The 15,403-nt window shown below is 36.0% G+C and overlaps 1 protein-coding gene across 3 annotated transcripts in view; it reads right to left on the bottom strand.

Moving 5' to 3' along the window:
* Positions 1–643: 643 nt before the first annotated feature.
* The window catches only part of FZD6 (frizzled class receptor 6), a 43,245-nt gene continuing 28,485 nt past the window's right edge, over positions 644–15,403 (bottom strand). For 2 of the 3 annotated variants that reach the window (XM_027131575.1, XM_027131576.1), the window contains 3 exons: positions 12,999–13,147; positions 11,382–11,813; positions 5,654–7,166 (listed from right to left, as the gene is read on the bottom strand). In XM_027131575.1, the coding sequence (XP_026987376.1) occupies positions 6,998–7,166; positions 11,382–11,813; positions 12,999–13,147 (750 nt within the window). In that variant the 3' untranslated portion in view covers positions 5,654–6,997. Of the gene's footprint in view, positions 684–5,653; positions 7,167–11,381; positions 11,814–12,998; positions 13,148–15,403 lie in introns of those variants that run through there. The other variant, XM_027131577.1, reaches the window with a different exon arrangement.

Raw genomic sequence — 15,403 nt, 5'->3', positions numbered from 1 at the left:
GTTACTGGTTTTCCCTCGCTCATACTGCAGCGTGAGTCTCAGTAAAGCCTTGCCTGAATTTCTCATCTGGCCTCTTAGCAATTTCTATTGATTAAGGACACTGAGAACCCTGGTCGGTAACACCCCAGTTTTGGATGTGCTGCACGCCCCTCTCTTGGTTTTCGCTTTCATAAAGAAAACCTTTGGATCTCTCAGTGTCTGCAGGGCCAGCCTGGAAAGCCCTACCTGGCGTCTCAGAACAGTGACAAAGAGGCAGTGATGACTCAGTTGAGGAAACACAGTCCTCCTGTTTTGTTTTACTGTACTTTTTATTTGCACACAGCCTGCCAACTAGGTCAGCTCTAGAAACACAGTGTGTTATTCTTTTTCACTTGGACTCTGAACTAACAGAGGTGGCAGCTAAGAGGCTGAAAATGCCAGCAAGGGGTTTTGCCAGTGGTCAGCTTGGTTTACAGGCTCTGGAGGTTCCTGTTTTATGAAAGTTTTCATGGGGGCACTGGACTGGCCATTCAGAAGGACTGAAACCACTAGGGAGCTTGTACTCTGCTGGTGACTTTTCCCAGATAAAGTCTGGAGTCTATATATTCAGATTCATATATTTCCTGACCGTGAAACTAATTAGCTCCTAGAATAGGCCCCCAAGGAAATAAACTCACAACTAGACAGTTTTGCTTTGGTTCACACTGTGGAAGATAAAATGGAGAAGATATTAAGATATTTTATTTCCTTTTGAGTTTAGGAAAAAGTTTTTCTTAATCTCTATTGATTTCATACCTCTTTTCTCAACATATCCTAAATGTAATAGTATGCAATAGTGTATTTATAAACATAGGTATTAAACGTAGGGTTTAATAAACACTTTGCACTTAGGTATGTTAAAATCCAGTATAGGGACTTCCCTGGTGGTGCAGTGGTTAAGAATCCACCTGCCAACACAGGGGACACGGGTTCAATCCCTGATCCGGGAGGATCCCACATGCCGTGGAGCAACTAAGCCTGTATGCCACAACTACTGAGCCTGCGCTCTAGAGCCCACGAGCCACAACTACAGAGCCCGTGTGCCACAACTACTGAAGCCTGAGCACCTAGAGCCCGTGCTCCACAACAAGAGAAGCCACCACAATGAGAAGCACATGCACGGCAACAAAGAGTAGCCCCACTCGCCACTAGAGAAAGCCCGCGCACAGCAACAAAGACCCAATGCAGCCAAAAATAAATAAAATTAATTAATTAATTTTTAAAAACCCCAGTATAAGTGAAACCAAATAAGTAGGAATTATTTAAAATAGGACCACTGTAAATGAAAATGAACTATGGCATGCATTTGGAAGATAGTTTATCTGAAAAAATTTCTCCAAGATGTTTCTATGAAAACTTAAGTAGCTTAACCCACCCTCACCCCCTCCTTTTGTGGTGGAGTATTAGAAAACCTACTTAGAACATTTTCCTGGTTTTCCCTTTTTTTCTTCTTGGGATGGAAAATAAAAACCTCCAATTTGCCTGCTAAAATGTATTCAACTAGCAATCACTCTTTCATTTGTTTTCATTTCTAACTAGTGTTTACAACTTCCAGTTCCGCCTTCTTTTTCTTTTATCACCCTTCTTTCATACTGCTTTCTTTGGTTTCCACTCCTCCCATTATGTTCACAACAAACTTTACTATGCCACTTTCATTACTGTTTAGCTCTGCGTCCCAATGTCTTTTGATACTTTTGGATTAGCCTTTTAATCCTTTCTTCTCTTTTCTCTTTGTTGATTCATTGCTATTGTGAGTTAATGAAAGTGTGGCTCTTCTGCACATGATAAATCCCAGCGGCCACTGTAAAAAGCTTTAGCATCTGGAATTTTAAGTCTTTGACCTGCGGTGTGAGCAGTGAGGTATTAAAGATTATGCTTTCCATGCAGCAAAGTAACAGCAGGGCTCCTGTGGTTATTAAAAAATTATATCTTTCATTTCCTGAGAGTACCAGTGTTTAACTGCCTTGGCAGCATTAAAACTTTCCAGCAGTATTAACTGGAAACTCTCACCAGTGGTATAGTTCCGAGAAGTAAGGAAACACTAAAACTGTGATTTTGATGATGGGTGGCAATTACAAGCTGTTTTCCATCCAGTTTTTCAAGGAGAGTGTAGGGCAATCTTCCTTCTGTACCACGAATAGCCCAGCAGTGATGGATCCCAATGAGGTACTGAGTTTTTTTGAAAGATGGCATTCCATAAAGTTCTGTTGAGGATTTGTGGCTGTCATAAAAAGCACTGAAATGCTGCTTTATCACATCTTTACTGCTGTTGAGTTCAGCTGCACATTGCTCATGCCAAACTTGTCATTGTAAATGTAAACATATTACGTAATTTAGGTTAAAACGTTCTTGGTTAAAAAATGCTATGTAAATTCTTATAAAAATTAATATCACCAGCTCTGAAATAGCAGGCTCTTTTTGCATCAAAGACTCTCGTTCCACGAAAAAGAGAAACTGCCCTTTTCTTTTGAATTAGATGATGGTTTTGAAGTTTGTAATTAAAAATGCATACTTAAAAAAATTCAAGCTTACTGATTACAAATATTATGCCATGGTTGAGACATCATTTGGAATATAGGTGGATATAGATGAAAATTTTTATCCTAAACAAGTCACTAACAAATCAAATCCAGCAGTATATTAAATGATAAACCATGATCAATTACAGTTATTCAAGGCATGAAAGGATGACATTATACATACTAAGAAAAGTACTGACTATGTCACATTTGTAGATTGAAATATTGCTGTCCAGTTGCTCATTAAGCCTGTTTCTTCGCCCTCCCAGGCACACACTTAGACCACATTTCTTAGCCTCACTTGCACTTAGGTATGGATCCTTGCCTGAGTTCTGTCAAATGGAATGTTAGCTGAAAATGATGTGAGCCAGTTCTGCTCCACCCATATTTTTGTGTGTGTGCAGTCGGTTACTCTTTGTCTCTCTTCCTCCACCTGCTGTCTGGGTGCAGAGAATCTGAAGCCCTAACGGATGGCAGCGTCACAAGATGGAAGAGATGGGTCCTTGAATAATCACTTGGAAGGCTACCTCAAGGACATCTGCATCTGTCGTGTGAGTGGTAACAGTTTCTTAAGCTACTAAAATTTTGAGGTTTGCTAGAGCAGTTAGCCCCCTTGACTAATACTGATAACAAAAAGGCATTTGATAAAATCCAACACCTACTGCTAATTAAAAAAAATTGTCAAATGGAACAGGATTCTTTATTAACTTGTTAAAAATATCTACCTTATATCAAATGCAAACATCGTTCTTAATGATGGAGTACTATAGGCATTTTCATTAAAATAAACAAGAATGCCTGCTGCTACCACTATTAATGATTACTGGCTTCAACAGGTGAGAAATGAAATTATCATTATTTGAGATGAAAAGATCATCCACCTAGAAAATCCAGGAAAAATCAACTACAAAATTATTAGGGACTAAGGGACTTTAATAAAGTCATCTGTTACAAAATAAAAATTAAACATTCATATATTTTCTATGACCTTTAAAAAGTAAATTATATATCTTCCAATATATATAAAGGAGTCATAAAAACAGGAAGATACTACTTAAAAAGAGATAAAATGCTCTGTGAAATTAAAAAATGATAGCCAAAATAAAAATTCAATAGAAATTTAGAAAAGTTTGAGATATTTTCTTAGAAAGAGAACAAAAATTCAGAGATGAACAAAAGGAGAGGGAAGATAAGAAAACTGGAGCATCCATCCAGCCGATGAAAAGGAATTCCAGAGACAAAGAGCAAGCAGAAGGAGGAACTTATCACATACGTAATTCAAGAGTATTCCACTGAATTGAATGATAAAACTAAAGCCCATGCTTTACTCAGATTTTGTTAGTTTTTATCTAATGTACTTTTTCTTTTCTAGGATACGTTACATTTACATCATGTCTCCTTAGGCTCTTCTTGGCTGTCACCGTTTCTCAGACTTTGTTGATCTTGATAGTTTTGAGGAGTACTGGTTTTGAGGAGTATTTTGTAAAATGTCCATCTGCCTAGATTTATGTGACTGGACAAGTCATGACTAGAATGAAGTTATAGATTTTGGGGAGGAAGATCACAGAGGTCAAGTGCTATTTTCAGCACACAGTGTGAAGGGTACATACTCTCAACATGACTTACTACTGTTGATATCGACCTTCACCTGGTGGAGGTAGTGTTTGTCAAGTTTCTCTGCTGTAACAAATACTCTTCCCCCACCCTGTTCCCATACTGTATTCTTTGGGAGGAAGTCACTATGTGCTGTCCAGACTGAAGGAGTGGAGGGTCTTATACTGCACCTCAAGGGTGGCATATCTTTATAAATCAGTTGGATAAACACCTAGGAGTGTGATTGCCGGATCATATGGTAAGACCTTATTTAGTTGTGTGAGAAAACGCCCAACTGTTTTTAAAGTGACTATACCATTTTGCATTTCCATCAGCAACGAATGAGCGTTCCTGTTGCTCTGTAACCTCAGCAGAAATTGATGTTGTCAGTTTCTTGGATTTTAACCATTCTAATAGGTGTGTAGCGGTATCTCATTATTGTTTTCTTTGCTATCTTTTTAAGTTATATGAGTTTAATGAACCTATGCCTGGTAATTTAGGAGTATCTCTGGATTTTTTTCTCTTGTCTGATGCTTGTGCCAATTCTTGTTCATGTATTGTCTTTTTGCATACCTATGTTTGATTATATGATGGACATTACATTTGAAAAAGTATTCACAGTGTATTTAAAATGACACTTTCTTCCTCCAGAGAAGATTTTCATCTGTTTCTGCCTGGTGCCTGAGGGTACTAGTCATCCAGAACTACAGTATTTTAATTCCAGGGTTAGAGATTTTTCTAGTCCACCCAGATAACAAAGTAGGGTTGCTTTCCATATAGTTCATCTTACTCCTAGATGTATCCCTTGGAGGTCAAAATTCTGACTCCCTTCTCCTTGTCCTCCAGACTTTGAGGCTGTTAATAGCACTGTTAATGTCTCAGCCAGCTTTTCCAAATCATCAAATGCTCCCTAGGCAAAAGCAGCACCAAATGTTGGGCTTGGCAGTATGAATTTCTCTTCTCCCAGATCTTAACCTGGCAATTTCACATGATCTTATTAGATTTTTCTAATGTTTTCAGGATGATCTTGTTTTATTTCCCACTGTCAGGAGTGAAAGCAGGGTCCTGGGTTCCCTTTGCTTTACCCCATATCCCAGGTCTAAAACTGGCTTAAAAAAGTTATGACAAATATAGCTCTATAATTATATTTTGGGAAGAAACTGTGACAAAGAGAAAATAACACAAGTCCTGACTGTCTTCTCCTTCTCTAGTTAAAAAGAAGCTACTGGTAGGGCTTCCCTGGTGGTGCAGTGGTTGAGAGTCCGCCTGCTGATGCAGGGGACACGGGTTCGTGCCCCGGTCCGGGAGGATCCCACATGCCGCAGAGTGGCTGGGCCCGTGAGCCATGGCCGCTGAGCCTGTGCGTCCGGAGCCTGTGCTTCGCAACGGGAGAAGCCACAACAGTGAGAGGCCTGCATGCCGCAAGAAAAAAAAAAAAAAAGAAGAAGAAGCTACTGATCTGAACAATTATACCACTTCCTGGGCCAGAACCACTGTGCATAACCACAGAATACTCCACAATCTCATATACAGAGAAAATTTTATTACTGAAAAGGTCACACAAAGTTTTTGTATACAAAGTTAAAAAATGTGGAAAAGTTAATATTTACAACCTTTTTCATACAGTACATGATAATTTTCTTTTTAAGCTTTAACAGAATGTTAAATAGAGAAAAAAAACAAAAGTATAAGGAAACCTTGTTCAAGGAATAATAGTCATTGGAAACAAAATTAAGAAAATTCTTTAATATTTCAAAGTATGTTATATGAAATACATTTTATTCTGTTTATCAGGACTACATTTTTTCCATTTGTTTGGCACTAACACTGCTAGCACATTTCTGAATGTTCAGCAAAATCCTATTTAGCTGCAGAGATGAATTCTACATGATGTCTGAGAAAGATACTGCACAAATACAAAGGGTATGTAGTATTCTAAATGTTAAAAAACAAAAGTTAAAACAAAAGTATAAGCAACTGTAAATGGTCATACAAACATAATCTTGGGTGGTCGTGATATATTAAAAAAAGGAAATCAATTGCACTTGGCTTAATTTAAAAGGAGTAACATTTCATCTACTAATCCTTCAGGACATTTTATTTTAAAAAATCAGAAGGATCAGCCAGCAGCATAATATTATCAACAGTGGACACTCAGTAAGCACCTTATTTCAGCTGCATAATAGATCTGTGAAATTCCTAAACCAACTACACTTTATAAAATTCACACATTGAAGATGATAAGGTAAATAGATTTTTTTAGTTGAATTCCCATTATAATATCTTTTGGTGTATCAACTATTTTTTATATTATAAAAGAACACTATTTTTCAATTTTCTTAGAAATTCAGTGTAAAAGCTACCAAAGCAGTGCTAAAATAAGGTACTGGAATAACGTAATAAAAATATTTGAAAAGACTTTCCAGGATTTCTAAAAAAAGCTCAAAACATATAAACTTGTTTTCAAATATATAAGAAAAAGATACAAAGGTAAGTTTTAAATACTTCAGCAAAGAAAAATCTTGATTTTATACCATAAAAGTGAAATAGCATAGTACAACTTAAAATACTTTCAACAAGAGTAGAATCTTCATAAATAGAAAAGGAAGGTTCCTCTAATACTCCCTCCTCCCACACAACTTAAAAAATATCATTAACCTGCACATTTCTGTTTTGGGGGTATACTGTTGTCAATTAACCTCTATGTGAAATGAATCATATTCTCAGAATCTATTGTTTCCAGTGCAACAGGAGGCAATGTAGCTTTAAGTGCAGAAGAAGAATATAACAGTGATTCTTATAAGACAGCGTACTGTCACCTCCAGTGTAACAGGAATTCACTTCTTAGTAACGCGATGATCTGGTTTTCAAGTATCTGAGTGACCACCAGTGCCCTGCTCTTTTCCAACTCCTGACGCTGAGTGAACAAGCAGTGATATGCAGCCTTTGAGGCTGCTTGGCTCTGAAGACCTGGGAACATGCAAGCTGTTGCTCTGCACTGGGCCAGTTTCAGTGACATCACTCTTTGGAGTTACCCTAGGTAAAAGAACAAAAGCTGATGTACATACACACCAAAGCACAAATGTGATGCCAGTTGTCCTCATAATTGCTGTTTCTCTTTCCATGAGTTTTACTCCCAAGCAGTATCCACTTTTATCAGAAATAATTAACTCTTTATGTATACTCTTAACTCCTCAAAGTACAAATAATTTATTTTCAAATACAATTTTTGCTAACTTCAGAAACTTCATCAAGCACCACCCATGTATGGGCTGAGCATGGTGTCTCATGGGGAATAAGACAGCTTGATTCCTGCCTTCAGTTTAGCAAATTTTTTATTGATTTCCTACCATGGATTGGACACCGTGTAAGAGGTTGGGAGCACAAAGATGAGTCCAACCTCAGCTCTGCCTTCGAGGAGTTTACAAATCTAGTGAAAGATAAAGGCATGTATCTAATCATACATAATCCAGTATGCAAAAGCTGTTGGAGGTACATTTGGCCTATTTGGGAGGAGATGAGGTAAGACAACCTTGAGACCTTAAAGTAGTCAGCTGTCAATATTTTGGCTAATTCGATATTTACCTGTGTTTGGATCACCTATGACCATTTGGAAAAATTAATTAAAGATAATGTCACTATCCTTTCATGTTCAGAAAATAAAAACATTTTATAATCATCTTCATATAAAATTACAAATACCTTTTATTTATTTTTTTCTGCATCTATTGAGGTGATCATATGGTATTTATTCTTCAGTTTGTTAATATGGTGTATCACATTGATTGATTTGCGTATGTTGAAGAATCCTTGCATCCCTGGGATAAACCATGCTTGATCATGGTGTATGATCCTTTTAATGTGTTGCTGGATTCTGTTTGCTAGTATTTTGTTGAGGATTTTTGCATCTATATTCATCTGTGATATTGGTCTGTAATTTTCTTTTTTTGTAGTATCTTTGTCTGGTTTTGGTATCAGGGTGATGGTGGCCTCATAGAATGAGTTTGGGAGCATTCCTTCCTCTGCAATTGTTTGGAAGAGTTTGAGAAGGATGGGTGTTAGCTCTTCTCTAAATGTTTGAAAGAATTCACCTGTGAAGCCAGCTGGTCCTGGACTTTTGTTTGTTGGAAGATTTTTAATCACAGTTTCAATTTCATTCCTTGTGATTGGTCTGTTCATATTTTCTATTTCTTCCTGGTTCAGTCTTGGAAAGTTACACCTTTCTAAGAATTTGTCCATTTCTTCCAGGTTGTCCGTTTTACTGGCATAGAGTTGCTTGTAGTAGTCTCTTAGGATGCTTTGTATTTCTGCGGTGTCTGTTGTAACTTCTCCTTTTTCATTTCTAATTTTATTGATTTGAGTCCTCTCCCTCTTTTTCTTGATGAGTCTGGCTAATGGTTTGTCAACTTTGTTTATCTTCTCAAGGACCAACTTTTAGTTTTATTGATCTTTGCTATTGTTTCCTTTGTTTCTATTTCATTTATTTCTGCTGTGATCTTTATGATTTCTTTCCTTCTGCTAACTTTGGATTTTGTCTGTTCTTCTTTCTCTAGTTCCTTTAGGTGTACGGTTAGATTGTTTATTTGAGATTTTTCTTGTTTCTTGAGGTAGGCTTGTATAGCTATAAACTTCCCTCTTAGAACTGCTTACGCTGCATCCCACAGGTTTCGGATCGTTGTGTTTTCATTGTCATTTGTCTCTAGGTATTTCTGATTTCCTCTTTGATTTCTTCAGTGATCTCTTGGTTATTTAGTAATGTATTGTTTAGCCTCCATGTGTTTTGTGTTTTTTTACGTTTTTTTCCCTGTAATTCATTTCTAATCTCATAGCGTTGTGGTCAGAAAAGATGCTTGATATGATTTCAATTTTCTTAAATTTACTGAGGCTTGATTTGTGACCCAAGAGGTGATCTATCCTGGAAAATGTTCTGTGCGCACTTGAGAAGAAAGTGAAATCTGCTGTTTTTGGATGGAATGTCCTATAAATATCAATTATATCTATCTGGTCTATTATGTCATTTAAAGCTTCTGTTTCCTTATTTATTTTCATTTTGGATGATCTGCCCATTGGTGTAAGTGAGGTGTTAAAGTCCCCCAGTATTATTGTGTTACTGTCGATTTCCTCTTTTATAGCTGTTAGCAGTTGCCTTATGTATTGAGGTGCTCCTATGTTGGGTGCATATATATTTATAATTGTTACATCTTCTTCTTGGATTGATCCCTTGATCATTATGTAGTGTCCTTCCTTGTGTCTTGTAACATTCTTTATTTTAAAGTCTATTTTATCTGATATGAGTATTGCTACTCCAGGTTTCTTTTGATTTCCATTTGCATGGAATATCTTTTTCCATCCCCTCACTTTCAGTCTGTATGTGTCCCTAGGTCTGAAGTGGGTCTCTTGTAGACAGCATACAGATGGGTCTTGGTTTTGTATCCATTCAGCAAGCCTGTGTCTTTTGGTTGGAGCATTTAATCCATTCACATTTAAGGTGATTATCGATGTGTATGTCCCTATAACCATTTTCTTAATTGTTTGGGTTTGTTTTTGTAGGTCCTTTTCTTTTCTTGTGTTTCCTACTTAGAGAAGTTCCTTTAGCATTTGTTGTAGAGCTGGTTTGGTGGTGCTGAATTCTCTTAGCTTTTGCTTGTCTGTAAAGCTTTTGATTTCTCCATCAAATCTGAATGAGATCCTTGGCAGGTAGAGTAATCTTGGTTGTAGGTTCTTCCCTTTCATCACTTTAAGTATATCATGCCAATTCCTTCTGGCTTGTAGAGTTTCTGCTGAGAAATCAGCTGTTAACCTTATGGGAGTTCCCTTCTATGTTATTTGTCGTTTTTCCCTTGCTGCTTTCAAGAATTTTTCTTTGTCTTTAATTTTTGCCAATTTGATTACTACGTGTCTCGGTGTGTTTCTCCTTGGATTTATCCTGTATGGGACTTGGTGCGCTTCCTGGACTTGGGTGGCTATTTCCTTTCCCATGTTAGGGAAATTTTCAACTATTATCTCTTCAAATATTTTCTCTGGTCCTTTCTCTCTCTCTTCTCCTTCTGGGACCCCTATAATGGGAATGTTGTTGCATTTAATTTTGTCCCAGAGGTCTCTTAGGCTGTCTTCATTTCTTTTGATTCTTTTTTCTTTATTCTGTTCCACAGCAGTGAATTCCACCATTCTGTCTTCTAGGTCACTTATCCGTTCTTCTGCCTCAGTTATTCTGCTATTGATTCCTTCTAGTGTAGTTTTCATTTCAGTTATTGTATTGTTCATCTCTGTTTGTTTGTTCTTTAATTTTTCTGGGTCTTTTTTAAACATTTCTTGCATCTTCTTGATCTTTGCCTCCATTCTTTTTCCGAGGTCCTGGATCATCTTCACTATCATTATTCTGAATTCTCTTTCTGGAAGGTTGCCTATCTCCACTTCATTTAGTTGTTTTTCTGGGATTTTATCTTGTTCCTTCATCTGGTACATAGCCCTCTGCCTTTTCATCTTGTCTGTCTTTCTGTGAATGTGGGTTTTGTTCCACAGGCTGCAGGACTGTAGTTCTTCTTCCTTCTCTTTATTTTATATATATATATATATATTTTTTAATGTATTTATCCTTTACTTTTGGCTGTGTTGGGTCTTCACTGCTGTGCGCAGGCTTTCTCTAGTTGTGGCAAGTGGGGCCTACTCTTCGTTATGGTGCACGGGCTTCTCATTGCAGTGGCTTCTCTTGTTGCAAAGCACGGGCTCTAGGCACGCGAGCTCAGTAGTTGTGGCTCGCGGGCTCTAGAGCACCGGCTCAGTAGTTGTTGCGCACTGGCTTAGTTGCTCCGCGGCATGTGGGATCTTCCCAGACCAGGGCTCGAACCCGTGTCCCCTGTGTTGGCAGGCGGATTCTTTACCACTGCACCACTAGGGAAGTCTGACAAATACCTTTTAGACAGTACTATAATGTAGTACTAATTGAAACTTAATGGCCTGTATTTTATATGAATCTTAAACATGTCCCTAAATATACAAGCAGCTGTTAACAATTACCACAGAAATAAACTTACTTTTCTATTTGAACAATAAACATCAAAGGGTCTTCTCAATGCTAAGAATTAAACTACGAAATAGCATTTATAGGCAAAACCCAAACTTCCTTGGATTAAGTGTATAGACATGTCATGTCAGGAATGCTTTCTTTCTAGATATGTCATGCTTTAATGAAAAATGTGCAATGCAATATTCAAAAGAGTCATGGTTTAAGATAGCAAAGTCCAAGCTCACCTTCCTTCACTCCGTGCACTTTCAGACACACTGCTCTTATCATTCACATTGGCTGCCCGGCCTTTCCCTTCGGTCTGTTCCCCGCAGAGTTTGGAGCTGGATGCTGCTGGGCAGGCAGGTTCCTCACAGTCCTGTTCTCGTAATTTGGAGGTGCTCGCTCCATCTGCTCTCACCTCTCTCACTGGTGATGTTTCTGGTGAGGTTTGTATTTCTGTCAAAGTTTCCTGTCCTAAGTAATCATGGTTAGTGATTGCTACTGCAGAAGTGCCATGATTTGCTGTAGCTCCTGTGCTGGTTCCCATGGATTTAGAAATGACCTTCAGCTTATGTGAACTTGGTTTGTAGCGCTTCTTTTTGTGTTTAACTTTAGAATTGTGCTTTAAGAAAAACTCACACGACTCCTGTAGTACTCTTCGACTTTCACTGATTGGACTGTAAGAAAATCCAAGGAGAGAGTTTACTTGATAAATGTTAAGTGTTATAACAGAAATCATAAAGCATATCACATATCTTGTGCCAAAAATCCTAATTCATTAAAGTTACGATCTATATGATTTACATTATTTATAAAATCTGGGATTATAAATACTATGAGATATAAGTAGACTGCCATGAAATGAAATCTTTTTGTGCATACAGTGTTAGTTGCTTTTGTCAGCATAAAGAGTAGAAAGAAATTAAATAGACAAAATCAGAAGATGAGGGCAAGAAAATTCAAATCAGCATAAAGTAGGGGATTATCTGTATGTGTATCATATATAAATATATCAAATATGAAAGTAAACCAGAGAGAAAGAACACAGAATATAATTAATGGTCTTTGTTTAAATGCAATTGTTTTCTTTCTAACATTCAAGTTATAGCAAGTTATTCTGAAGTTAGTGTGGGTATATAAATACAGGATAGAGATATAATAATAGTTCAAAAAAATTAAAGTCCAGTTAAATGCAATTCTTCAGACTTCAAAAACTTATTTGTGAAAAGGTTCTGAAATTTTTACCACAAAAAGAGTTCATTAATCAAACCAATTGGGAACAGTTTAAAAAACTCTATACTACATTGTTGATTGTACACAATGTATAACATATATAAATAACAAAATTAACTATTTACTCGTAAATGTAAATCTACTATATTGTTACAGAATATTCCATAAGCTCAAATTTTTACCATCTTAAGCAAGGCAAATAAGTGACATGTTAAGTCAGTATTATGTGTAATAAAATTTAAAGGTAATGATTGTACATCACATTTGAATCGTACTCTATAGACTGCCTTACATATATTTGACCCATTTCATCTTTCATCATTGATAAAAAAGGATAAAATTATTTAAAATTCTGAACCCAAAACAATGAACTTAATGATAGCAGTAATAATACTAGATATATTATAAGCCATGGAAAGAAAATGCACTTTTTACAAACTTTTCATTCATATTTCAATAGAATAGTACATGTCAAAGACCATCGTAACAAATGCTAAAATAAAGCATATCTCTCCATGAAAAAGATTTCAACTTGAAACAACAGTTGACATAATGAAACTCCAGTACAATGATTTGGTATTTGATCTATTTATTTTAAAACAATGTCAGATAATTCAATAGATTCTTACTCTTTCTTGCGACTTCGTTTAAAAAACCCAGCCCATTCTGTGCATGTCTTTTTGCTTCCAACCCAGAAGACAGCAGAGATGCCAACAATTAATGTCATCAGATATTTTATCATAAATAAAGCCAACTCTGGTCGAGTTTCTGTTTTGGCCTACAAAAAAGTAATGAATAAGAATTTTAGTGATACATTTAAAGTGGAGAAAAGTCTATACAGTCAATGCAAAACTTGAACAAAAAGTATAAATCATTTTGTCTTATTATGAAATGTTTGATATAACATAATATGAAAAGTGCTTTAAGTGTAATATAGAAGTTCTGAACAAAGAACTTTTATCAAAATATATAGCTAGAAAGGGAAAAATATTTATTAAATATATTTAGGAAGGACGTCTTACATCTTGGCTTGATATCTGGCATTTTTTTCCCCTATAAGTACAGCAGCTTCTTATAATTGCCAAAATATCTGCCTCTCAATATTTATCTTTTCCTTCACTATAATCTATAAAAAAATACATTTAAACTCATTATAACAACATACTATTTTAGAGTCTTTATGCATTGTTGATGTTTTATTACAAAAACTTAGAGCAAAATAAGTATCAGTAAAATGTAAAAATGTGGAAATTTTGTAAAAATTAAATCATACTTTTCTTTCAAGCATAAACTTTCAAATATTATTTTTTAAATGTTACAAGTATCAAAATACTATATATTATGCATTATATCTTGATTTTTGCACTTAGTAATATTTCTTGGAGACCATTCTAGAGCACTTCATTCTTTTTAAAGGCTGTTCCATTGTGTGGATGAACTATAATTATTCAGCTATCCCTACTAATAGATATTCAGGTTACTTCCAACCTATTGCCATTGCAAATAATGTTGCAGTGACTATCTTTGTATGTATATAATTTCTCACATTTGTGAACAGAGCTGTTGATAAATTCCCAGAAGGACAGGATCAAAGAGTATGAGCATTTTAAATGCCAGATATTATCAAAATGCTTTCCATAGAAGGTTGAACTAATTGAACAGCAAAGTCTAGAACGTGCATTTTGCCAGTCTCATCAATACAGTGGTTATAAAACCTGTCATAAGCAGAAATACAATTTTATTATAACTTTAATTTGCATCTGTCTTATAACATTTTTCATATGTTTAAGAACAGCTTTTTTATTTTCCTTTTTTGTGACCCCTCTATATATTCTTTTCTCATTTTTATAACAGGTTGTTGGTTTTTTTCTTATTGATCTATAGGAACTCTTTTTAAATAAGGAAATTAGCCCTTCAATTGTGATGTGATGAGTGAATAAATTTTCCCAGTTGGTCTCCTGACTTTGATTATGGTGGGGTTTTTTGCCATGCAGAATCTGGAAAAAGTTTTTTCCTTAGTCAAATTTAGCAATCTCTTCTTTTATAGCTCCTGCATTTTATATCATAAAGTCCTTCTCCACTATAAGATTAGAATTTTCTCACTTTATCTTCTAATATCGTTTCTTTCTTTACATGAAACGTAATCTTAAAAAATCATATATCTTGGGCTTCCCTGGTGGTGCAGTGGTTGAGAATCAGCCTGCCAGTGCAGGGGACACGGTTTTGAGCCCTGGTCTGGGAAGATCCCACATGCCACGGACCAACTAGGCCCGTGAGCCACAACTACTGAGCCTGCGCATGTGGAGACTGTGCTCCGCAACAAGAGAGGCCTGTGCACCGCGATGAAGAGTGGCCCCCGCTTGCCACAACTAGAGAAAGCCCTCGCACAGAAACGAAGACCCAACACAGCCAAAAATAAAAATAAATTTAAAAAAATAATAAAAAATAAAAAATCATATATCTTAAACTTTTTAGTAGTATGTAACAGTTGCCTTCCCCCCCTAGTTTGCCAAAAATACTGAGGAATCTAGGAGACATTTAATACAGCAGTATCACTTTAAGAGAGCTCGCTTATTAATCATATAGTGAAAACAGACAATGGATAACACACTACGGACAGGATGTAAGGCAAGTAAAACCATTATCCCCACATATCAGTATGTAAAATAGATTTCACTGTGTTACAGTGCAGTAATTTTCTAGAATATAAATTATGTAGAATAATTCAGCCCACACATTGCTTGATCTGATACACTGTGGTGACATGACAGCACTCACACTCAATATAATTAGTTAATACCATATATAAATATTCAAGAAAATATATAAAATCTATTAAAAACAAAGTTTCTATTTAAAAAAACTCAACTAAAATGCTTTAAGAGATTTTCTATTTTCAGATATTTATTTTTTTTAATCTTAAAATCACCACTTTAATCCAACCAGAAGCATCAGAAACATATGAAACATATTTTAATTGTGCGTTTTGTCATAAGAAATGACAGGGTGGTTTCGGCATAAATTCTGTTTTTAT

Source organism: Aethalodelphis obliquidens, unplaced genomic scaffold, assembly GCF_003676395.1.
Source record: "Aethalodelphis obliquidens isolate GAN/ISIS:26980383/991018 unplaced genomic scaffold, ASM367639v1 scaffold39, whole genome shotgun sequence".
In the NCBI taxonomy this organism is placed as follows: Eukaryota; Metazoa; Chordata; class Mammalia; order Artiodactyla; family Delphinidae; genus Aethalodelphis; species Aethalodelphis obliquidens.
This window is presented reverse-complemented; position numbering and strand designations above follow the sequence as displayed.